We start from the raw sequence: 26,064 nt of genomic DNA, 5'->3' as shown, positions 1-26,064 counted from the left end.
AATAGATATTGGTGTCTTTTGTCATGTCTTCTATGGTCGTGCTATGTTCACAGGTATGGTTCTGAAGCCTACTGGTAACAATTTTAAGAATTAGAACTGCAATGAGAATAAGACCAAGAACACCAACCACAACAAGAATTAGAACCCCCAGAAGTTCCAATATGCTAAACCACCCTCTAAGAATGACTTTAGCAATGTGTCTATCTACTTCATATATGGATAGTCGGGTCATATGGCACACAAGCGCAGAAATAAACAAATGGATGGTCCTTCAAAAGCCAACATGATTGATAAGATAATATGGTTGGAGGATCTAATGGATGGTGAATAGATATTGGTGTCTTTTGTCATGTCTTCTATTATCGTGCTATGTTCACAGGTATGGTTCTGAAGCCTACTGGTAACAATTTTAAGAATTAGAACTGCAATGAGAATAAGACCAAGAACACCAACCACAACAAGAATTAGAACCCCCAGAAGTTCGAATATGCTAAACCACCCTCTAAGAATGACTTTAGAAATGTGTCTATCTACTTCATATGTGGGTAGTCGGGTCATATGGCACACAAGCACAGAAATAAACCAATGGATGGTCCTTCACAAGCCAACATGATTGATAAGATAATATGGTTGGAGGCTCTAATGGATGGTGAATAGATATTGGTGTCCTTTGTCATGTCTTCTATGATCGTGCTATGTTCAAAGTATATATTGATGTTGATGACAAGAAAGTGATGTCGGGTGATTTTCACACCCTTATTGTTGCTGGAACTAGTGATGTAGATCTAAAATTTACATTTAGGAAGACTCTGATTGTCAAAGACGTAATGCACACTCCATAGATGAGGAAGAATTTAGTTTTAGACTTTCTTTTTAGTAAGGTTAGTTTAACCGAGACCATGGAGGCATACTTGTATAATTTTACTAGAAATGAGGTATTTGTAGGAAAATGGTACGTCACTAATGACATGTTTAAATTAAATCTTAATGTTATTATGAATAAAATTTCTAATTCGATTTACATGTTATGTGATTTTAATATTTGGCATACTAGACTTTGTCATATTAACAAACAATCAATTTCAAACTTGAGTAGCTTATGTTTAATTTCAAAGTTGTCTAAAAATGATTTTGAAAATTGTGAGACATGTAGTCAAGCTAAAATAACTAAAAACTCACATAAATCAGTAGTGCGAGAATCTAAGCCTTTAAATTTAATACACTTTGATATATGTGAACTAGATAGGTCGTTAACTAGAAAAGGTAAATGTTATTTTATCACCTGCATATATCTTATCAAAAATAAAAGTGAAGTTGATGCAATACCCAATGGGACCAAGCTTGATTATAGTAGCCTTGAAGGCATTGGTGGCCCAAGGGCAAGGGCACAGGCAAAAGGGCACTAAATGCCCTAGGACAACTCCTAGGATTGATTTATGATGGTGAACCAAAGTTAGCACATTGGAGTGCCAAGATGCTCAATTGCATCACGGACCATGGTTCTGACCGAGTCAAGGGTGGACCAGGTCAGGCGCACGACACATGCCAATGCCTAGTCCATGGCGCCAAATTTGACTGTGACACGGGACCAAGTGCATCAGGCACCAAATCTTATTGAGACACGAGTCAAGGCGCATTAGGCGCTGAGCCAAGCACTGGGTCAATCTGGCCTGACCAGGATATCTAACCTAGGCGCCTACGCCTAGCGAGCCAAGTGTGGTGGTGGGCGTTAGCCTGACCGAGTCAGGCCTAGCCATCACTAACTGTGGGTTACTTTTATTTTCCTTAATAAAAGTGTGGGCCAATTTTGGACTTACATTTAGTATATATTATTTTATGTTTTATTTATAATTTCTGCCCAGAAATAATGCATGCATTTTAATTTGGCTCGTTGAGCCTTAAACAAACCTTAAAAGTGTAACTAACACTTTAATGCTTGGACCAATGACACTCATACTATGTTTATTGATTCTTGCAGGTAAATACATGATTTTAGAGCTGTTGAGGGAAGAATGCTCGTCGGAATATTGGAGATGACCGTTGATGGCTTAAATGACTTATTAATGGTGGATTTACACCATGTCTTGACCGTTGAAGCACATTTCAGCTGAGCATAAAAGACCAAACAACATCCTAAGTTATTTTCAAAGCAATTGGAAAGGAAATGCTCGTGGGAAACTTGAAGTGATCGTTGGAGGCTTAATGTGCTCATTAATGGAGGCATTACACCAACAATTAGCAGTTAGAGCTTGGCCTTGCTGAACATAAAGCTCCAATTTCACCATTGTTCAATTGAAGTTATTTTTAGCCATGAGAGTTCATTTGGAAGAGAATCCTATGTCCTCATCATTTGTAACACCGTGAGTTTTTGATATATATTTTATTAATTATGTATTTTAACAAGATTTAGGCTAAATCTTAGTTGAGTGTTAGTCTTTTTTGGTGAATTCCTATTTTGTGGTAAATTTTCGTAATTTTCTGTGACGGAAAGTTTTTGAACTTCTATCAAGCCCAAATTCCGCCCAATAATGTGTTTTTGAGTTACGTAGCTCGGAATCGATTTCCGAGTACATCATTGGCTTCAAAATATTATTTCGAGTCAACATAGACATCAAGTTTGTCCATGACCCATTTCTAAATATTTTTCACTTCAAATTCTGTGTTCGAAGTTCTAACCGTAAACCAAAATCGAAAGATTTTTTATATCCAACCGAGTATTAGCCGATAATACTCGGGCATGGTTTAATCGCGAATGTTTCGCTGAATAAGTCACTGCACTTTCACGAATGAAACTTGCTTGGCAAGCAAGCAAAAATACTCATCTCTTACACAAAACTCCTTAAACCCTTCATCTACCCATTATACAATTTATTCTTTGAAAACCTTTGGTTTTCCCCTCCCTACATCAGACCCATTATACAACTTGGAGAAACCCTTTGCATTTCTCTTCTTCTTCACGTTGACTCTCAAGAACTCCAAGGTAAGCTTTCATCTTTTGTTCTTTATCACTTAGAAATCTAATCGTTAGTTGTTTACGAGATTTTAGTATGATGTTTATATGCATGTTAAACATGTTTTCAACCGTCGAAATTTTCTAATAACCTTCCTAACTCTTGTTATACTCAAGAACTCAAAAAAATGGGTTTTCGTGAATTTAGAAAATTATTCTTTTGAAACCATGAAATCTTGTTGTTCATGGGGTTGTTTTAGTGTTTGAAAATATGCATTTATTGATTTCGATGAAAAGAGATGATGATGAAATCAATGCTATCTTGATTTAGAATGTTGTTTTGAGCATGAGATCAACCCTTGTAAAGAAGGTGTTGAAATGATCATGAACACAATAGATTAACATGAAATGGTTCAAGAATATGAATGTTGGATCGGATGGATGAAAGTCTCAGATGTTTTTAAAATAGATTAACATGATGTATTTATCTTAAAGTAGTAGGAAAACGATTTAACTCGCAAATCACTAATTGGTTTTTGTGTTAATTTCGAGGTGTTCGAAGTCGGACAACCTACCGATTCACTTAAAGGAGATCAACCGCTCTACAATTCAAGGCGAGGGAAAATACATCGTGACATAGTGGTGTCCAAATATGACACCCAAATCTCTCAATTACCTCAAAAGTTTGGAGTTATATTTGTTTTTGTTAGAAACTCGTACTTAACCAAATGATTGTGTGCCTCGATTAAGTACGGATGATTTATTAAGTTGTATGCCCTAGGATAGATTACAATATCAAGTATTGTGATAGTTATCCATGAAGGAACACCACTCGAGAAACTAAAATGCGTAAGGATAAAAAACAACGAATATTTTCGATCTGGTGGCCCAAAAGGGCGAGGAAGTAGTCCAGGGTAGTAGACACCCCTCGCCTGGAGAGCCACTCTCGCTCGAGCGAGTGATTCTCGCCTAGGCGAGGGCCAGACAATGTGTTTTGTCTGTTCTGGGCAATGTTGGTCGCTCGGGCGACAATATCTCGCTCGGGCGAGACCCATGCGGTGATTTTGACCAGTTTTGGGTGGATTTTTCGCTTGAGCGTCAGACTCTCGCTTGGGCGAGAGCCAGGCAGAGAATTGAGTCTATTTTGATGAAATCATCGCCTCAGCGACAATCTATCGCTTGGGCGAGAGATATGCAATGTTTTTGATTGCTTTTGATGGGTTGATTGCTTAGACAATAAATCTAACTTGGATGAAAAGTATATTTAATAATTGGGAGAGATCGTGGCTCGAATAAGGAGCCCAATGCCCAAATCAATGAACTTATACAATTACCTTTGTTCTTGCGCCTTATTCGGGCAAGGATTCCAATGATGATGTTGTGAGCAAGGCGGTGCCAAAAAATGATTACATGATACCACACAACAAGGTCGTCTGAACGTAAGAGGCTTTGCCATGTGGCCGTCTAGGATATTTCAGCGATGGTTCGTAGTGGTAGGGATGTTATTCCTCTATTACATGATAACGTAAGATCGGATCCCACAAGATGCATTCATTTGCGATATGTCTCAGGATGGGCCGATCGATATAAAAGAATGATTAAAATATTTAATCGGCTAACCTCGGTTAGTGTGCATACTCATTATGAATAACGAAGTAGTGGAGAGAAAATTTACGGGAGACGAACGAGCCCTACAATTTTGAGAGGGACGACGATGGCAGTGATTCGTCAGAAAAGACTTGAGGGCGAGTCTAGGTGAAACGAGTCCCTTGTATTCCTAGATGAGGTATTCTGTTGGATTGGACAATTCTCAAAGTGCAAACTAGACGATCTCTGACAACTCCTCTTTACAATCAGGATCGATGAGAGTGATGCCCAGAAAGTGTTTGATATGACACCATCCTGAAACGAATAGTTCTTCAGAACAAATCAATCATATATCCTTGTGATGAATATTTTTGGTGTGTTCAAATCGACTTGTTATGAGACCTGTATTCTCGGTTATTTTCAAATAGTTTATTAGGAGGATATTGGTGTAAGGATGGATGAAATAAACATAGCATTCATACATTAAGTTCATGGATTATGGTTCTCATAGTTTGAGATATAATATCATTCATCATTTACATTTAGGTATGCGGAATATATTGTGTATATTATGTTTGTCTATCTAGATGTAAAATTCTGTGTAATTCTATGCCGTCAATGAATAATAATCATTGGATGTCTTACTCCATTTTCTTTCTGATTGTCTTCGGTTCGCATTCTCGTTTAGATAGACTGTACCGTGAGGATTCAGAGCTACCGATTCTCGATGTCCCAGGAGGGGACATGGAACAGTGACAGAAACTGATACACCTATAGAGACCCTTGTGCCTTAGAGCTAAAGATGGTTTGTGATGACTCTATGATGCAGAATATATTGTGTATATTATGTGTGTCTATCCGGATGTAATATTCTGTGTAATTCCATGTCGTCAATGAATATTATTCATTATATGTCTTACTCCCTTTTCTTTCTGCTTGTCTTCGGTTCGCATTCTTGTTCAGATGGACCGTACCACGAGGATTCGGAGCTACCGATTCTCGATATCCCAAGAGGGGACATGGAGCATTGACAGGCACTAATACACCTACACATGCCTTTGTGCCTTAGAGCTAGAGATGGTTTGTGATGGCTCTATGATACGCTTCCCCTTACATCATGTAGACTTAGAGACTTCTTTCATTTTAGTGGCTTGGAGACTAGCACCTGCTGCACCATCCATCCAGTCTGTGATTCCTCACGGACCCGCTGCTGTAGGACCATCTACTCGAAGATGGAGTTGAGAAGACGTGCTCAATTCCCCACCATGGAGGAGAGCTGCTCGACAGACGATGCTCGATCTTCAGGAAGACGTGGGAGCGGGAAGTAGGTCGCAAGGTTTGTCCAATGACCCGAAAGAGGAGATGGAGGCTGAAGAGGATGAGCTGAAAGCCGAAGAGGAGGACTATGTGGAGTTAGTCTATATAGAAGACTCCATTGAGGTGGTAGACCTTTCCTCCGATTCTGAGACGGATAAGGACCCCAGCGAGTATCCTAGCGCACCCACTAACACTGGAGCTAGTCATTAGCAGTCATTTCCATTTCTATTTTGCTTTTGAAGAGGGAATCTGTGTAAGGTACTTTTTAATGTGTTGAGTAAATTAGTGTACTTTGTATATTTTCAGTTTAGACAAGATTTGATTCCGCTTTGTTTTTCGTACAAACATTTTCCGTTATTTTCAATAAAGAATTATTCCACGGTATGTTAAGTGGCTTTTCATTACCATTAGGTAACAATTGTTGTCTTTCCGCAATTTAGGTTACTTAACGTGATGTCCCGAAAAGGAATCGAATATAAGGAATATAAGTTCATATTATATTATTAAAAAACATTTTTACCCATTTTTGAGCAATGTTGTTGGAGTAATTTTCGGGGTGTTACAACATTCATTCCTCTCCGTGGAATCTTTAGCTTGGATTTAAGGCACCAATTCACCATGTGATGAAGTCTTGGTCGTGAAATCAATGAGAATTAGAATCCTAGGCTAAATCTATTCACCAAGCCGTGAGATTTCAAGCTACAACAAGGATCATATGTTCTTTATTTCTTTAATTCTCTTCTTCAATGTAATTAAGTAGCCAAGAAAACATGTTAACCGAATTTAGGCATGTGCAAGAATCGTTTATGAGTCAGATGATATCCCATGTTGGATTGTTAGATATTTCTAGCCATTTTAATTTAGTCGTTTTTTTTTTAGTGTTTATGGAGAATAAAACCGTTTTAACGGCCACATTATAGGCATTGAAAATGTGGGTGGTTATGTTTCTTTTTTTGGTTTGAATAAGGCTATAAATACAAAGCAATAATCTTTCTTCTTTCTACCATTGCTTCAATTTCCGAGTTCTAACAATTGGTATCAGAACTCCACAAGGGGCCTGGTATAGAGTGAAAGAGTGTGTGTAAGGAGTGTGAGTTAAACATAGAGAGAGATAATGATGGAGAATTTTCACAGGAGCAACGAGATATGGAGCTAGTGGATGAAGGGATCCATGCTGTGGCAATTGCGATAACACCAGCAAGTGAAACGCAGAGGAAGGTCGTGGAAGAGGCCAAACTCAAAGATTAGAAGGTCAAGAACTTCTTATTCCATGCAATTGATAGAGAAATCCTGAAAACAATTCTTGACAAGGGGACGTCGAAGGCAATTTGGAATTCAATGAAATAGAAGTATCAAGGGTCCACGAAGGTGAAAAGGGCGCAACTTCAAGCCTTGAAAAGGGAGTTTGAGTTGCTTGCCATGAAAAAAGGAGAGAAGGTGGACATTTTTTTGGGACGAACCTTGATTATGGTGAACAAGATGAAGTCAAATGGTGAGACAATGGGCAGAGTATAGTGGTTAATAAGACACTTAGATCATTGACAGCTAAGTTCAATTATGTTGTTTGCTCAATAGAGGAGTCAAATGATCTAAGTTCTTTGAGCACTGATGAGTTGCATGGTAGTCTGTTGGTTCATGAACAAAGAATGTAGGGATACCAAGAGGAAGAACATGTGTTGAAAGTGGCTCAAGAAGATAGATCAAGCAGAGGAATGGGTCAAGGTGTGTTTAGAGGAGGACGTGGTAGAGTTAGAGGGAGACAACCTCTAAACATAGCAATTATTGAGTGTTTCAAATGCCATAGGTTGGGGAACTTTCAATATTAGTGTCATAAATGGGAAAATAAGGCAAATTATGCTGAGTTGGAAGAAGAAGAAGAGATTTCGATGATGTCCTATGAAAAAACTCATCAAACAAAGAGAGAAAAGATATGATATATTGACTCGGGTTGCAGTAACAATATGACAGGGAACAAAGAATGGTTTCTGAATTTGGAAGAAGATTTCAGTAGGACAGTAAAGCTTGGGAATGACATGAGAATGATAGTGGCAGCAAAAGGAAGTATAAGGATGCAATTGAAAGGCATAACCCAGGTAATATCTTATGTCTACTATGTTCATGAGCTTAAAAACAATTTATTAAGCATAAGACAACTTCAAGAGAGGTTATCCATTTTAATTCAGGACGAGACTTGCAAAGTATTTCATCATATGAAGAGGTTGATTATGCAAACTAACATGAGTGGGAATAGAATGTTTCATGTGTCAGCCTCTATGAAACCGAAAAATTCCTTGTGTTTGCAAGCTGAAGTTGAATCAAATAAAGAGGCTCACATGTGACATTGTCGCTTTGGGCACTTGAATCACAAGGGACTGATAACACTTACCCACAAGAAAATGGTGATTGGCTTACCCTCTCTAAAATCTTGAAGGAAATATGCACCACATGCTTAACAGACAAGCAACATAGAAATTATGTAGCGAGGAAGAGCTTATGGAGGGCATCAAAGCAACTTCAGCTAGTGCACTCAGATATATGTGGTCCTATTAAGCCTGCTTCAAAAAGTAACAAGAGGTACATCTTAAGTTTTATCGATGATTTTACTCGTAAAACTTGGGTTTATTTTTTACATTTGAAGTCAGAAGCCTTTGTAACATTCAAAAATTATAAGGCTTGTGTTGAAAAGGAGATAGGTGCATACATAACTTGTATGAGGATAGATATGGATGGTGAGTTCACCTCAAACGATTCTGGAGAATTTTCTCAATAATAGGGGATTAGTAGACAATTGACAACAACTTATACTCCTAATCAAAATGGAGTTGCCGAAAGAAAAAACGGGATGATTATGAATGTTGTTCGATCTATGTTAACCGAGAAGCAAGTTCCTAAAGCATTTTGGCCTGGGGCTGTGAATGGTGTGTACACATTCAAAATCGATGTCCAACAGTTGAATTTTTGGATATATAGCACACATTCATATACCAGACCAAAGGAGGAGTAACTTGAATGATAAGAGTAGAAAATGTTTCTTCCTAGGATTCAGTGATGAGTCCAAGGCCTGAAGGTTATATGGTCTAGTTTCAAAGAAGATCTTTATCAATAAAGATATTACTTTTGAAGAATAAAAATGTTGGGACTGAGGCAGAACATAAGAAGAAATCAAACAAGATTTATTAGAATGGGAAGATAAGGATGAAAATGATGGAGATGATGACCCAGATGAAGAGGAAAATGGTGAAACGGGTTCAAACAATTTGAATAGCAGCCCGACAGAGGCACCTGCATCTTCAAATGAGTCAAATACATATGGAGAATTAGCTGAAGGGAGGGATGAACGAGGAAGAAGACCACCAGGTTGGATTGTAGATTATGAAACAAGAGAATGATTATCTCAAGAAGAAAATCTGAATGTAATGATGATGATGACGACTGAGCAAAAATTGGAGAGAAGTAATGTCAATAGAAATTGAAGCCATAGAGAGGAATCAAACTTGGGAATTTACTGTACTGACTAAAGGAGTCAAACTTATTGGAGTTAAATGGCTATTCAAAACTAAGCTTAATGAAGATGGGGATATAGAGAAGCTCAAAGCAAGGCTGATGGCAAAAGGGTATGCACAACTCCATGGAGTAGATTATACTGAAGTATTGGCTCCAGTGGCAATACTTGATACCATCCTTGTGATACTCGCAATTGCTGCACAATTTAGTTGGGAGGTTTTTCAACTTGATGTGAAAAGTGCTTTTCTTCACGAGGAGCTCAAGGAGGAAGTGTTCGTGCAGCAACCTGAGGGATGCATAAAGCATTATATGGCCTTAAACATACACCTCGAGCTTGGTACAGTAGAATTGAAGCTTACTTTGTGCACGAAGTTTTTGAGAAGTGTCTTAATGAGCACACATTGTTCACAAAGTCACAAGGAGGTCAGATATTAATAGTAAGTTTTTATGTTGAAGATTTGATCTTTACTGTGAATGATAGAACCATGGGTGATGAATTTAAAAATTCAATGATGCTGGAATTTGATATGTCTGACTTGGGAAGGATGAGACATTTTCTCAGAATAGAAGTTAAGCAAGGATTAGATGGAATTTTCATCTGCCAAAGAAGGTATGCATGAGAAGTATTAGCAAGGTTTGACATGGGAGGTTGTAATGCAGTAAAGAATCCAATAGTCTCGGGTATGAGGTTGTCCAAGGATGTAGGTGGAGTTAGTTAGAGTTGATAGAACTCTATTTAAGCAGGTAGTTGGAAGTCTTGTGTATTTAATTGTCATTAGGTATGACTTGATGTATGATATTAGTCTAATAAGCAAGTTCATGTCTAGTCCAACTCTATCAAATTGGCTTGCAGCAAAAAGAATTTTTAAGGTACTCGGAAGGTACAACTGATCTTAGGATTCTTTATAAGAAAGGAGAAAACAACTTAAGATTCACAACATAGACAATAATTATACTGGGGACTTAAATGATCGGAAAAGTACTTCTGAATTTGTGTTTATGATAGGGTTTGCTGTTGTTTCTTGGTCCTCAAAGAAACAATTACTGGTTGCTCTTTCCACTATGGAAGCATAGTATATAGCATCATCATTGTGTGTTTGTCAGTGCATCTGACTCAGAAGGGTGTTGAAGTAACTTGGAGTTGAAGAAAATACAAGAACTACAATTATGTGTGATAATAGCTTCGTCATACAGTTATCAAAAAATTAAGTGCTTCCCGGGAAAAGCAAGCATATTTATGTAAGGTTCCATTTCTTAAGAGACTTGATAAGTGATGGAGTTGTTAAGCTGAGCTATTGCAACTCTCATGATGAAATTGTAGATATCATGACAAAACCAATAAAGTTGGAGTAGTTTGAGATAAGAACTTTGAATTAAACAAGTAAAATATAGCCGGATTTTCTTCATTTATTTCAACTAGAATATATTTTCTTCATCAAATTGTTATACAATTATTTACCAATAAAATGTGAAGCAGATAAGCATTGTATCAAGCGTGGTAAAAGTGTGAGACCTACATATCTTGATAAATTTAAAAGATGAAAAGTTCATGTTCTAATTAAAAATTACAATGGATGCATGACAAATTTATGGAAGTATAATAAAGTAACTTACTTGAAGATACATGAATATTATTTATCAAATATAAATGTTTAGCAAGATTTTAAAATTTATATTATTATTTACTTAAATTTATTGGAAAGATTTGAGAGAAAAAGTCTATGATTGTCATTTTATCATTTTCCAACCTGAATCTGTCCCTATCTTGACCCATCTTATTTTGGGCACATTCTTAACACATCTCATCTTAATTAGGGACAGATTCAGGTTAAAAAATTGACTCGATCAATATTTAGAGAAGAGTGAGAGACATGTTTAACCCGTCACAACCTGTTCCACACTTAATCCTAATTCTCACTCAATCATTCACCATTCATTTTCAGTCATCGTTGACTTTTAAAAAATATATAAATAAATGATAGTATGGATACAAATTATATTCTACTATTATTACAAATTATACTCTACTTTAATTATATTGCTAGGCGTTTCTTTTTTATTTAGGGAATTACCCATTGCAATTGCCTTTAACTTCCACTTGCATACAACAAAATGGTAATTGTGAGTTTTTATGACAGCTTTGCTTATGATGCCTACTATGAAAAATGAAATCATCAATATCTAGTAGGAGCTCTTGGATCACTCATAAAACTAAATCAGGGTTTTGGTTGAAGTTAGAGAAATTCTCTTAGACAAACTCTTTAGTGATTGAATAAAATGTTTTGGAAGTAGCATTTGGTTGCACTCAATATGTGACACAAGCTTCATCCATCAAGTCAAACATCAAAATGGTCAATGACTTCAACACAATCCTCTTTGATTTGAATAATTTTGACTGTATGATTAGAGACAAAAATAATATATGCACTTATAGTGTAAAGTTTTTTACAATATAAGTATATCATTTTATTATTTATTTTTTCTCCTCAAGAACATCAAACTACGGAGAATTATAAAAAAAAACGGTCCAATATATGAGGTTTCTAACTAACAAGGTATGAGGAGTATAGATGTATACACTCTTACCTTAGAAAGCGAAGATATTATTTTAATGTGGAAAATCATTAAATAGAAAAAACAAAATAAATGAAAAAGTGAAGGAGTAACGAGCAGAGTAGCAATAAAAATGGTAATGACATCTAATAAAGCCAATGAGTTTATTTGGGTTTCTAAGTTATCCCAACACCTCTCCCATATCTGAATGAAATAGTACAAAGCTAAAAGATTTGTTGGTAATGTTGTTAGTTAAGTAGTTCACAACAATAGTAGTAGTCCTCATCTATTAAAATTTAGAGTAAATACTCATTTCAGTTCCTCATATTTTCGACCTTACTAATTTGCTCTATCAAAAATCGAAAAATCCAAAATGCTCCAAAAAATTTCAAATGTTAGTCAAATTAGTCTTCTCTATATATTTTATACCATCAATGAGAACTAATTTAACCCTAAAAAAGATTAATTTAACACACATTTGAAATTTGTTAGTACTATTTTGAGTTTTTTAATTTTTGAGGGATCAAACTGTTAAAAGTTGAAAAAGATGATAGACTGAAATGAATATATTTAAAATTTAATCCAAAATTGATTCGTCCCCATTGCCTAATGTGATCTGTAGCATCTGTTAGAACCTGCTGATGTGATTTGTAACATTTGCTAGAACCATGGCTATCTCCATTGAACCAACTCTCAGTGGTCCCATAATAAGGAATAACCACAAAACATGGTATTACATGAGTATTGTCATAGACAAGGGATTGGCTATAATCCACACAATTGGAGTTTACTTAGACACATGAAGTAGGAGGGATATGTCCATCACCTATCCCTAAATATTGATTGGATCAATTTTTGAATCTGAATATGTTCCTAATTAGGATGTGACGTATGAGGGACAGGTCCAAAGTACGACAAGTCAATATAGGGACGGGTCCGAGTTGAAAAATGACACATATTTTTTCCCTCAAATCTTCAAGCATGCACAATTAAAATTATCACAATCTGTATATAAACTCAACTAAAACCTACATCCCACATACATCCGTATATAAACTACAAACTATAAATTGCATCCTTCAAACTAAAAAATATCACAATCACGTATTTTAAAATTATAGAAGACATTGAAAATTTCAGAACAATTTAAACCGCCAAGTGTCAACATAAGCTGAAGTATTCTTGTAAATGATAAAAAACACATGAGAACTGAAACGAAAACAACATGTCAATACTCAAAAGTTTACACAAAAATGAATGCAATAACTAGCTATTAACTGAAAAATGAAACTTAAATTGAAGTTCACACAAGGTACACAAAAACTGCAAATTAACTGATTTTCTATCAATCAAGATTTATGGTTGCATACTCATCTTTAACTCCTTGTGACTTGGGAATATTTGCACCACATGTGCAAGAAAAATAGTCAAAATTACATAATGCATATTTTTAATTGAATTAACCAAATAGTAAAAAAGAAGTGAAGTCACCATCAAGAACTTTCTAGTGATGTCAAATTGATCAAAATCCTTATCATCAAACTTGAAGCTAACAAGATTTAACTAGTATTGAGAACATATGAGAGCTTCAACCATTTTAGGAGACAAAGAACTACAGAAGATATCAAGCACACATCCGCTAGTGCTAAAGCATGACTCAGACGCCACAGTAGAAACTGGTATAGCTAATACATCACGAGACAAGAAAAAAGGATCCTATATTTTGAAGAATTTGCCTTCCACCAAGCCAAGTTGTGTGGATATGTTGCGTGGATATGTTGTATAGGCTTGTATGTATTTGAGTTGTGTGGGATGAACATAATGGGTGTTGATAGGTACTTATTCAACTATTCTTGATATATAACTATAAGTGACAGATCGGGTGACCCAGACATAGACATGAATTCGTCATTTTTAGACGACATGTTTGTCCCTTTTAATCGAGTTTGTCCTTTTTTATTTATTTGGGCGAGTCAAACCCATCCCTAATTCATCAAGTTGAGACGGGTCTACGAGTCGGGCAGGTCTTCCTCACCCCTAGTTTGTATGGTTTCATCATGTACACTTAGCCTCTCAATCTTAGCCCCATCTTTTGCAATGGTTATGACATTCTACAATAAATTTAGTAATTCAAAGTTGTAATTTTGGAATATTTTTGTCAAGCAACTCAGTCTGGTGTACAAAATTTCCTGCTAATAATCTATAAAGAAAACAGTAGCATATAATTATTTGGAGTTTTACATTGGATAACATAATAAATTTAATGTAATACTTTAAGTTATGAGATTCTCTCACCTAATAAACTAGTCTTTTATGATGGACTCTTCTTATGTGCTTAAGTCCTAACAATTAGTGCTTTCATTGAGAGTTGTGTCATGGGAAGGGTTATCCATAGGCTGAATTAAGATATATTACCGAATACTGATAGTTGAGAGAAGTCGCCAAAAGAAGAAGGACTACCATTAAATTAGTGTTGATAGAGGCAAGTCATCATGGACATTGACCCTACACTGGGTATTGACGGCGATTCTCAAATATCGCAGAACAGAATGGGATAGATGAGATAGAATGCAATAGAAACAAAGACAGGGGAACATGTTACCTACTCTTAAAAGATTTATGTGAAGTGAAAGGTTTCATTAACCCCTAAGTCAAGTAGACCTTGTTGTTGTGAGAATTCTTAATTCATGAGTTGTAGATAGGGATTTATGTCACCACAAACAGAGACTAAAGCAAGTGTTGGGGAGTCGAATAGTAATCAGGATATCCCCCACACCCTATTCACCTCTTTTTCTTTTGACTTCTATTGAATCGAGAAATAGGTTTGATTGTCCATCTTTTTGATAGAATATCTATATAAGATATCCTCCGAATAATTACCCATAGATCATGGAACAAATAGGGTGGGTAGGCCCAACCACCACACTACACATATACACACGAACCCCCTCGTTATCGTACGTGCGACTCTCACCGCATACGGCTCGCACAAAGACTCCTAAATCCATCCCAAGCCTTTTTTTCCATTCCACCTCTCCCATCCAATCCTCAATCAAACTTGTGTTCCCCAGGTGCTATGAAAGAAATGGGGGGTATTTCCTTCGCCTATCGTATGTATCGACTTGGCTTCGTCCAGAACCAAGGAGGCATTCTGGCGGGCGCGTGCATGTAGGAAGGTCGACCACTACATATAATGGATGTAGGTCTTCGAAAAAACGACGCGTGTAAAACGAAAAATAAACATGAAAGCGATTTCAAGAGAAATAAATCATTAAAGGATTTAATAATATATATAATATATTACTATGGTTCGAGAGAAAGTAAGAGTATCTACTCGAATACTCCGTTGGAAGTGTGTTGAATCTATACTTAATAACATGGCGATACATTTATACAAAACTTCTACCCCGAGCACACGCAATGGAGTTGTAGACAGTCAAGTGAATCCACGAAAAAATTTGATCTATGGACATCATCATTGTGGTAAAGGCCGTAATGCCAGAGGAATCATTAATGTAGGGCATAGAGGGGGAGCTCAAAAGAATGGTCGGGACAAAAAACATCCATCTCGTTCTTATTTTGGATACCCGTATAACCATCCAAGACTGTCGAAGTGACTAATTCTAAGAAATTAAGCGGCATTGAGGACAAATAAATTGTTGGAGTTACCCTTTCTTATCTAGTACGAAGGTGGCGGCAATATTAGAAGTGTCACATTAGGTAGCATAGCAAACTAAACATTATGCTTAAGACATGAGTTCTTCCATCTAATAAACTAGTCTTTTGGATTGAACTTTTATTATGTGCTTAAATCATAACAATAAATCATAACAGCAAGAGATGCAAAAGATGAAAAAGAGAAAAGAAAGAGGCTATTTACCTCAATCTTCACTCATACCAAAAAAAGAATGTAAGAAATGACAAAAGTAGTGACTGACCCTAATTCTGTCCCTCTAATGAACTAATGCTATACACCTGGCACTGGAATCTTCTTTTGGATCTCTCCACTCTCCAGTTATGTCAGCCAGGTCTTTTGCTCACAAAATACAAATGACAGGTTGGCTTCACCTCACTAACCTACACACACATACACTCATCATACACCTTTTCCACATAGGTGAATGATGATGGACACATCCCACAAAAACTTGGGCTTACTTGAACAAAAGTAACAAGAAAATTGAAGGAAAAAAAACAAGAGAAGAGAAATGCAGACTTCAGTTTCTTTGTCTACCATTGTATCAAACCATGATTCTCCCCTCTCCATCAGGGAACCTTCTATTGAATTCTTGAAGTTGAAGTGATGCATTGGTGATGTAGACAATAGTGGTGGTGCTCGTGTACACTCATGTATAGGAAATCTGCATTTAGCAAAACCTCAATGAATCCACAAATAATATCTCAATCACTAATGATAGTACATATAGTTTTATCACCACCAATGTTGATACATACTTCTTAGTCATTGATTAAAAGAGCATGGATTTAAATTATGGACTGCATCAGTGATGCGACCACAATGTTGTGGTTGCGGTAAGACTATATTTGGGCCGCATCAGACTATATCACACGGAAATGGCTGCAATGACCACAATTTATGTAATCATAACCATGGCCACAATCACTATCCAATTGACTTATCACTTTTGTTTTAGAAACCACCTATGAGTAGATGGTTAGGATTTAGATGCAAAGTGGTATAGTAATAAAAAGTTTTGAGGTAAACATTTTCCTATCTGAATAGACAAATGAAAGGAAATTACTATTCTAAAACAGCAAGATCTGCATATTCTTACCTATTATCTCTTTGGCATAGTTGAGCATAAGATTTCTTACACAGCAAGATATCCCATGTTCCTGGCCCTGAGTTCCACATTCCGGAGATCGTGAAGATGTTGTAAAATTTCTTGGAGAATATCTAACCCTTTGTCCCCTTTTCTCAAGGAGCTGAAACAGTGCTTTAGAAACTCTCTATCTGCTTCCAGCACCTGTAGTCTCTCATAAACATGACCCACTTCCTCTTCCAAATCTACCTTTTTCTTATCCAAATGAAACTTTTCAGATGAACCATTTTGCAAGGGTGAAAATTCTAACTCATTTTCATCTTCACTCAACTCCATATCTTCTGCTTCTTCAGTACTTATTGCATTAAAAAGTGGAAGAAGCCTCTTCGGTTTTGTACCAATGATTGTACTCCCTTCATGATGCATACCATTTATTCCATTTGCATGACCATTTGCATAACCATTTTCCTTACCATTACCATGATCATGATATCCATTACCATTCTCTTCTGGAAGATGTTCCATCGATTTAACATCATCGTAATGATGTTCTTCTTCATAATTCAATATAACAAGCTTTTCTTCCAGTACCTTTATCCTTTCTAGAATTGATAACCTCTCTTCCTCAAAGTTTTCCAATGATTCCTCCAAATACATGACAGCATCTACAGGTGTGTTCTGGTTGCTGCACTCTTGATGGCTATAAAATCCGTTCTCTTCGTTCGCCTCGTGATTCAAATCAATCGACAATCCATCACTCTCTTCGGCATTGCTACAAGAGGGGGATGATGAATTCCTGCTTCTTATGCTACTACCATCTCTTCTTGACATTATCATCTTTTCTCTAACCTCATATTCATGAACCTTTTTTCGATATATGTCAAGCTCCTTCTCTAACTGTTGCTTTTCTTTCTCCCTCTTTATCATAAGCTCATTCAAAATCTGCAAAGCTTCTTGGTCATACTCAGATTGTTCATCCATCATTCTTTGATATTGTAAAGCTTCCATCTGCATTGATGCTTTCTCTTCTTGAAGCCGATTTATCATCGCCATTGTTTGATTAGCTGCTATAGCAGATGCACTTCTCTCTTCTTCTAGTTCTGCATATAGAGTACTTAAAGCCTTCCTTTCAGATTTCAATGCTGATTTCAACTTCTCTATGGTTACCTCACCACATTCTAAATCACTCGTGACACTTCCATCGAAAGAATCTTCGGTTCCCGATTCTTTCCTCTCAAGCAGTAGCAATTTTTTGTGTAGCTGATGCATACTTTCCACAGAAGTTGGTGTATCAGGAACCTTTTCTTCCTCATTCTCATGAAGTTCCAAAGATGATGATGTCAAATGGTTATTCATTGTTGGCATTCTCACTTCAAGTGGCATGGTTTTAAATTCTAAAAAATCTTCACTTTTATCTTGGCCTATTTAGATATTGCAAAATATTGAAGGAAAACAACTTAAATTATAAGAAAATTCAAATAATTGACTTGAAGTAGCAGGAAGATAAGAAATTATGGCTCACCACTATCATATTCGACATGAAATCTGACTGTGCTAGTAGATAGATCTTGTATTTTCCGATTTGTATCGAAAAGTGTATCTTGGCATTGATACTCATCCACTTGATCCTGATCAGGAATTTCAGTCCCTATGGAGACCTCAGCTTCAAATTCCTCACCTTGCATTTGTGTTGCATCTTCTGACACTGCAGGAATATATTTTTTTGAAAAGTATTAGAACATTCCATATCTAGTTACCGGTTAAGCCGCTAAAGTAGCTAAACTGGTGATAAATCCAGTCAGTAAAATGGGTCCTATAAAGAGTCCATCTATTCCGAATCTCCAGTAAAAATAAAAAAACTGGACCCATTTATAATTCTCCATCACTTGGATTAACGAATCATCCAACTAAGGAAGAAAATAGAATAACTGTGTGAACTTATTAAGGAGGAAAGTACTTACAACCTAGAGAAAAATCAAAACATAGTTCACCTCCTCTTTCCATGTTTGCTTGAACATTATCAACCTTATGCAATTCTTCAGCTGTTTGAGCAAATCTCAAGTCATGATAATTCTGGTCCAAATTTTCTTCTTCTCCTTCAAATTCTGAGGATTTCTCTCTATTCCTTAACTGAATTGATTCAATCTCATTGGCATTGAACTCATCTTTATTCTCTTGACATGAAAATTCTGTATCAGTGACCCCAGACATGTGCCAATTCTCAATAACTGAATCAGCTTCTGCATCAGCATGCATATCAAAGTCAAGAATAAAATCTTCATCTTCCCCCTTATATCTATGTTTTTCTACATTTTCTGTCGCTGAAGATTCAACCAATTCAACAGGTACCAATCTGCAATCATCACCGTGAATGAAGAATTCTAGATGTATGTTTGGAATTTCCTGAATCATCTCACCATTGAAATCAACCTGAGCAGTGTTTTGATCACAAGGTTCATCATCATCATCATCCTTAGGGACATTAAAAGTTTTATCTTTCATGTTTTCTTTCCCTTTCTCTACACCCAAATCCAGCTTGCAAATTTCATCATCCAAAGTTTTCTTGATACCATCACACACAGAACAACCACAACTCTCACCTGCACCCTCTTCTCTTCCATGATCAACCTCAAACACCATTTTATTTCCTCTATTTTCTTCACTATCATGTTTATCTCCATCATGGTCAAGTACAAAATTTGATCTTCTGTGATCTGATTCATCAATTTCTGCATCAACCCCACTTTCTGTGATCAAATTCTGCTTCAGAGGGTACTCCAAAATGTTCCTAGAAGAAGGTTTGATCAAAAAACAAGGAGGGTATAACCTCGTCTCTAAGTTAACACCACAGCAAGAACACTTCAAAGGTTCATCATCATCATCATCCTTAACCATATTCATGCCTATTTGATTCATCCATGGAAAGAAACCAAAACTCTCAGAAAGATCAACATAACCTTGTTGAGATGATGATGATGAACAATCATCACACATGTCTTGTGATTCAGCAAGCTTGAGATGCTTGGAGCAGAAACCAAGCTTGGAAATCTCATTTGCATGAGCTTCACAAACAATATCTCTGCATGGATTTTTGTTCTTCCCAGCCTCAATGATGTGATCAATTCTTGTGCACCATATACAAGGCCTTTTGAGGCCAAAGAAATCAGCATACTTTATGATAAGATAAGAAAAAAGTGAATTTAAGAGAAGAAGGGTTATAAGAATCCATTCAAGGATTGCATAGACAAGAACAAGTGTGATTTTGTTTGTGTTTCTATGTAACATGGTTGCAAATTTGTTTACTGCCATGGTTGTTGATGATGATGCACAATGTTTTATATTTGATATATGTACAAAGGAAATGGTTTTGTAAGAATATCAGAAAGTAGTAGAAGGAGAGATACAGAATTGAGTTTTCAGACAGAAAAAAAGTAGAGAGGAAAATGGTTTTGTTTAGGCTGAGATATAAGGTTGATTGAATAGAATGACAGCAAAACAGGACTGAAATTAAGGGATGGGAAAGAAATGTTCTATAGTCAAAGAAAATTAAAGAATGTGTTTTTCTTTATCTCAAAGAATCAATTATGAATTGCTTTATGGCAAAAATTAACTATAATCCTTAACAATTAGTTCACTGATTTCACCAGAACAATTAAGAATTTTAGTTGAATTTTAGCTTTTGCACACAAAGTTACCAAATTCATTTTAATATGCATACATGATACTAGAGTTAGGATAATCTCAATTAACAAAGAGACAAATAACTAGAAAGCAGCATAAAAAATAAATGATAGAACATTTTTATCCTTTAAATATAACAATATCACACTTTTACCTTTAAATTTAAATGAAACTAACGAATTTAGCCTCAATTACTGGAGAATAGTTTTTTCAATGATACTAGTATGTGATTTATTGCTTTATGATAAGATGTAAAATGATATGTGATGCACGAGATCTGTTACGTGGTTCCTATGGTTAATAAGAGAATTATGTTACTAGTGTAACATATCTTCTTTAATCACTGCTTTATGAGGATTACTGTTTTGGGATCAAAACAGTTTAAGTTTTTATTTGTTTCAATTTTTTTATGCCAAAGTATAGAATTTTGTGTGGCCAAAAATATTATTTTGATAATCGTGACAGCACCTCTTGAAATTTTCTACTCAGGCAACAATAGGTAGGGGCCACTAAACCACAACATGAGCTGGTGGACCACTCCAAAAGTAAGGGGTGGGGCCCTGTTACGGCTGCATATGATGGAGTTCATTATGTAGGGATGTTTCATAAGGAGCTTTTAGTTTTTACATGAATAAAATAATATGGCCTCATTTATCAAAAAAAGGTAAAATAATTTCATAACCAAGTAATTATTATGTATTGAATAAATCAAATTGTGATTTGCAAGATAACATCTTAAAACTTCTCTCATTTTACTTTGTTGACAAGGCTCTTGTGTGTGTCACATTTATATCTGGTGACACTTAGTTAGAGAAGCTTATAATAACTTCAATTAATGGAAGATAAATGATAACACTGGTAAAAGAATGCAAAAAAGAAGACAAAGATTCGAACAAAATCGATCCGGAATCAATTGAATTCCGGATACTAATATATTTTTATTGATTGCAAGATTAGAAGACAATGAAGAACCTTAATTGATTTCCTGAATCAATTACACACTACAAGATCGATTCTCTAAATCAAATCCCCTCCTACACAATACTTCAAAAGCTACTTAAAATAACCCCCCATCACCTATTTATACCATTCTGTCTCCTTCTCTGCTTCACTGCTACGGCAGTTACCAAAAACTGCTCCTAAGAGCTTAATTCCCACGCTACCACGTGGACTAGTGGCTGCCACGTGGCCTCCTCTGATACACCCTAGCTTAATTCCTCAAGGGCAAATTGAGGAAAAGCTTTTTGCATTTGTGCCGCCAACTCCCATGAATTCTCACATTCCAACAAACCCTCCCACTGCACCAACACCTCAACATTTCCACTATGATCGACACAGTGTTGTAAGATTTCTGCTGGTTGCACCTTCAACTCCAACTCCTCGGACAACATGATCGAAAGAGGTTGAGATTGTTGAGCCAGTTTCAAGGAAACATGGAACACGGGGTGGACCTGTGTATGATCAGGCAATGCCAACTGGTAAGCTACCGGTCCAATGCGCTCCAAAACCTGATAAGGGCCATAGAACTTAGCTGACAACTTGGCCGAAGGTCTTGAAGCTAGAGTCTTCAACCTGTACGGTTGCAGTTTCAAGAACATCAAATCGCCTACCTCAAACTCAACCTCGCGCCTATGCTTGTCTGCCTGAGCCTTCATCAAATCTTGAGCACACAACAAATTCTGCCTCAACTCTTGAATAACCTCATCTCGGGCTTCCAAGAGTTGATTTACTTCCTCTACCTTAGATGTGAAGGTACACCCCTTAATCAAAATCGGAGGATCCCTCCCATATAAAGCTTTGAAAAGAGTCATACTTGCAGATACGTTGTAAGTAGTGTTAAACTGCGATTCACCACCTCGGTTTGCTCATCCATTTGAGGATGGTAAGTCGTGCTGTACTTCAAACGAGTATCTTCCAACCGGAACAACTCCTGCCAAAAATGGCTCAAAAAGACCTGATCACGATCCGAAACTATCGATGTCGGGAACCCATGTAACTTCACCACCTCTTTAACAAACACAGAAGCTACATCCTTGGCCGAATAGGGATGGCCAAGAGGATAAAAATGGGTGTACTTCGTGAGTCGGTCCACCACTACAAAAATGGTATCCTTGCCATTAGATCGCGACAATCCAGATATGAAATCCATCGAAATATCCTGCAATACCTGAGTAGGAATAGGTAGTGGCTGCAAAACCCCTCCAAGTGCTAAAGTGGAATACTTTTGGCGTTGACAAACATCACACACCTCGACATACTGCTTCACATAACCACGCATGTCGTCCCAATAAAAGAAACTCGAAACCCACTTATAAGTGCGGAAGAACCCCGAGTGACCCCCGGCTACACTATCATGGCACTTGGCTAAAATCAGAGGTAACTTGTCAAACGTCTTGGGCAACACCAAACTCCCCTTATACAGCAAACGTCCTGCCTGAAATTGGAACCCCATATAAGAATCGGGATTTTCTGCCAAATCCTGGATTACCCTCCTCCACTTAGGTTCCTACTAAACCTCTTGGAACCAACCCTCGGCATCTCCAACATTAATCACTGAGAGTGTCGAATAATAGGCCTTCCTTGATAACGCACCAGCCACAGAATTTTCCTTCCCTGGTTTGAACTGAATCTCCAAATCCAAACCAATGAGCTTTGCTGCCCATTTAAACTGTTCCTCACTGAAAAGCCTTTGATCTGTAAGGAACTTCAAACTCCGTTGGTCCGTTTTAATGACAAAGTGGCAGCCCATCAGGTAGTGCTTCCACTTCTACACGGCTTGAACCAACGCCATCAATTCTCGCTCATAATTTGACTTCAACTGGGATCTCGCTGATAACCCTTTACTCCAAAAAGCTAAAGGGCGACCTTCTTGCATCAACACGGCCCCGATTCCCTTACTGGAAGCATCAGTTTCCAACACAAACATCTTCATGAAGTCGGGCACGACCAACATTAGTAAAGTGACCATAGCAGCCTTGAGGGTCTTAAAGGCCTGAGTGGCTTCTTCGGTCCACACAAAGTTATCCTTTTTCAATAAATTCGTGAGAGGCTTGGAAATTCTCCCATATCCTTGTACAAACCTACGGTAATAACCTGTGAGGCCCATAAATCCCCTTAAACTCTTTAAATCACGGGGTAGTGGCCAAGAACTCATAGTGGCCACTTTAGACACATCCGCCACCACTCTAGAATGAGAGATAATATGGCCCAAATATTCTAAATTGGGTTTAGCAAAACTGCATTTTTTCTTGTTGACCTACAGCAAATGGACTTGCAAAGTGGTCAACACCTCCCTCAACTGCTTTTCGTGAGACTCCTCATCTGGACTGTAAACCAGAATATCATCGAAGAAGACCAACCCAAACCAACGCAAATAAGGTCGTAATACCTCATTCATGAGGGCCTGGAAAGTCGAAGGTGCGTTAGTGAGGCCGAAAGGCATCACAACAAACTCATAATGACCTTCATGGGTTCGGAAAGCAGTCTTCTCCACATCTTCACTCCACATCCGAATCTGATGATACCCCGATTTCAAGTCCAATTTGGTGAAGACGATGGCTCCCCCAATCTTATCCAACAACTCCTCAATAATCGGAATAGGGAATTTGTTTGGTATAGTCACCTTGTTTAATGCTCTATAATCCACACAGAACCCTCATCCCTCTTTTTCACCAAAATGACAAGACTGGAATAAGGACTGATGTTATGCTGAATAACCCTCGACTCCAACATTTCCCTAAGCAGACCTTCGATCTCTGTTTTCTGATAGTGTGGATATTTGTACGGTCTCACATTGGGGATGGTTGCCCCCTCAATCAGATGTATGGCATGATCCTACCTTCAGACTGGTGGTAAGCCAGTAGGATCTGTGAATAACTCACCAAAGTCTTTGAGCAACTACAACATATGGACCGGCATGCTCTCAACCCCTCTTGGACTCGATGATTCACACTACATGATCAATCCCTCACCTTCGGCCCTAATCACCTACAACAATGCACCATATGAAATCTCGGTTTTAGCCAAGGCTGGGTTACCTGTGATACGGATCGAATTCTGCCCTTGCTTGACCGTGAGCTCCAATTTACCAAAATCAGCTTGGACCTCACCCAATCCAGATAACTAATCTAACCCCAACACCAGATCAACCCCCTTGAGAGTGAAAAGGTAAAAGTCTTAGACCACCTCCAAATTATGTATCTACAAAGACAATTGGGGGCATTTTCCCATACACTTCACCTTATGTCCATCCCCTACCTCCACCATGTAAAAAGGTGTATCCTGTACTACTAGACTCAACTCTTGCACAACCTCATTAGCTATGAAGTTATGAGAAGCCCCACAGTCAATAAGCACAACCACAACTTTCCCCCTTAACACCCCTTCTACCTTCCAGGATCAGGTAGTAGTGAAGCCCGACATGGAACACAAGGACAACCGTAAATCTTGTACCACATCCACAGGTTCTTCCCCTACACCGTATTCCTCTCCCCCTTCTTCCTCCATAATAAGCATTCGAGATTGCCTATTTTTGCACCTATGATCTCTAGTAAAAGGCTCATCACATCTAAAACATAGCCCTTTTTCACGCCTGTCCCTCACCTTAGCACTGGTTAAATGCTTCAATTCCCCCCTCTTGACCGCACAACTTCGCTGACTGGTTTTGGTGCAAACTGCCCAACCGTGTTACTCCCCTCGAAGTTGCTCTACTTCCCCTCTCCTGCCGATTTTGATTCCACATTTACCGTTCTAGAATACGGATTTGCCCTCTGACTTCCTCCGGTGCGGCTTGCATAACCATACGAGCCCTTCCTACTCAATATTACATTCTTTTGCTCAATCAATAGCACCTTTTGTATTACTTCAGATAAAGACTGTAACTCATTCAACTTTACCTCGGCTTGAAGCTCTTCCTTCAAACCATTCAAAAATATGCCTCTTGCAAATTCAGGATCAATGGTTCTCAGTGCTCCAACATACTTCTCAAATTCTTCCACGGAACCGGTTTGTTTGAGGGCGAGTAACTGCTCAAACGGATTCTGAATCATCGACAGCTGGAACCTTCGAACCACTACGATCTTGAATCCTTCCCAATTCGGCCTAGGGTTGCACTTTTCCCACCAATGGTACCAACTCAATGCTTTCCCTTCGAGTGCCATAACTGTGGCCTGCATTTTCTCCCCTTCTGTTAGCTCCTTCAATTGGAAATACCTTTCTAATCGATGAGTCCATCCAAACTCATCTTCGCCGGAGAAGATTGGAATTTCCAATTTCCTCCATGTTTCCCGCCTAAACTCCCCTCCACCGTGAATCCCTTCTCGGAAATCATTTCTGCCACGAGTACCCCCATGGAACTCATTCCCATATTGAACCTCTGGACGGAACTCATAGCCACCGCGTGTACCACCACGGAACTCATTCCCGACCTGCTCCCTGGCGCAGAACTTATGTCCACCACGAACTCCTCCACAGAATTCATTTCCGTCGAGAACTCCCTCACGGAAATCGCCTTCTTTGTGAGTTTCTCTTCCACGACGAACTCCATTTCCACGGGAGTCATCTCTGTCACGCGCCTCATGGGACAACCGTTCCCTACTTCCTCTCTCGTCGTGGTCATGTCAAATTCCTCCGTGAACGGAGCTTGCAGCGTCGCCGTCGTGCTTGGCGTCGGCATTGAAGTCGTAGCGA

The 26,064-nt window shown here is 37.8% G+C and overlaps 1 protein-coding gene across 4 annotated transcripts in view; it reads right to left on the bottom strand.

The window, feature by feature from the left end:
• Positions 1–20,133, bottom strand: part of LOC109343503 (myosin-binding protein 3-like) — a 25,696-nt gene extending 5,563 nt beyond the window's left edge. The window contains exons 1-4 of one of the 4 annotated variants that reach the window (XM_019581830.1): positions 18,657–20,133; positions 18,218–18,400; positions 16,708–18,116; positions 4,186–4,192 (exon numbers count right to left, since the gene is read on the bottom strand). In XM_019581830.1, coding sequence (XP_019437375.1) covers positions 16,744–18,116; positions 18,218–18,400; positions 18,657–20,004 — 2,904 coding nt within the window. In that variant the 5' untranslated portion in view covers positions 20,005–20,133 and the 3' untranslated portion in view covers positions 4,186–4,192; positions 16,708–16,743. Of the gene's footprint in view, positions 1–4,185; positions 4,193–15,761; positions 16,273–16,707; positions 18,117–18,217; positions 18,401–18,656 lie in introns of those variants that run through there. The other 3 variants (XM_019581829.1, XM_019581831.1, XM_019581832.1) reach the window with 3 other exon arrangements.

Source organism: Lupinus angustifolius, chromosome LG03 (assembly GCF_001865875.1).
Source record: "Lupinus angustifolius cultivar Tanjil chromosome LG03, LupAngTanjil_v1.0, whole genome shotgun sequence".
NCBI lineage: Eukaryota > Viridiplantae > Streptophyta > Magnoliopsida > Fabales > Fabaceae > Lupinus > Lupinus angustifolius.
Note: the sequence above shows the minus strand (reverse complement) of the source record. Positions and strands in the feature narration are given on the sequence as shown.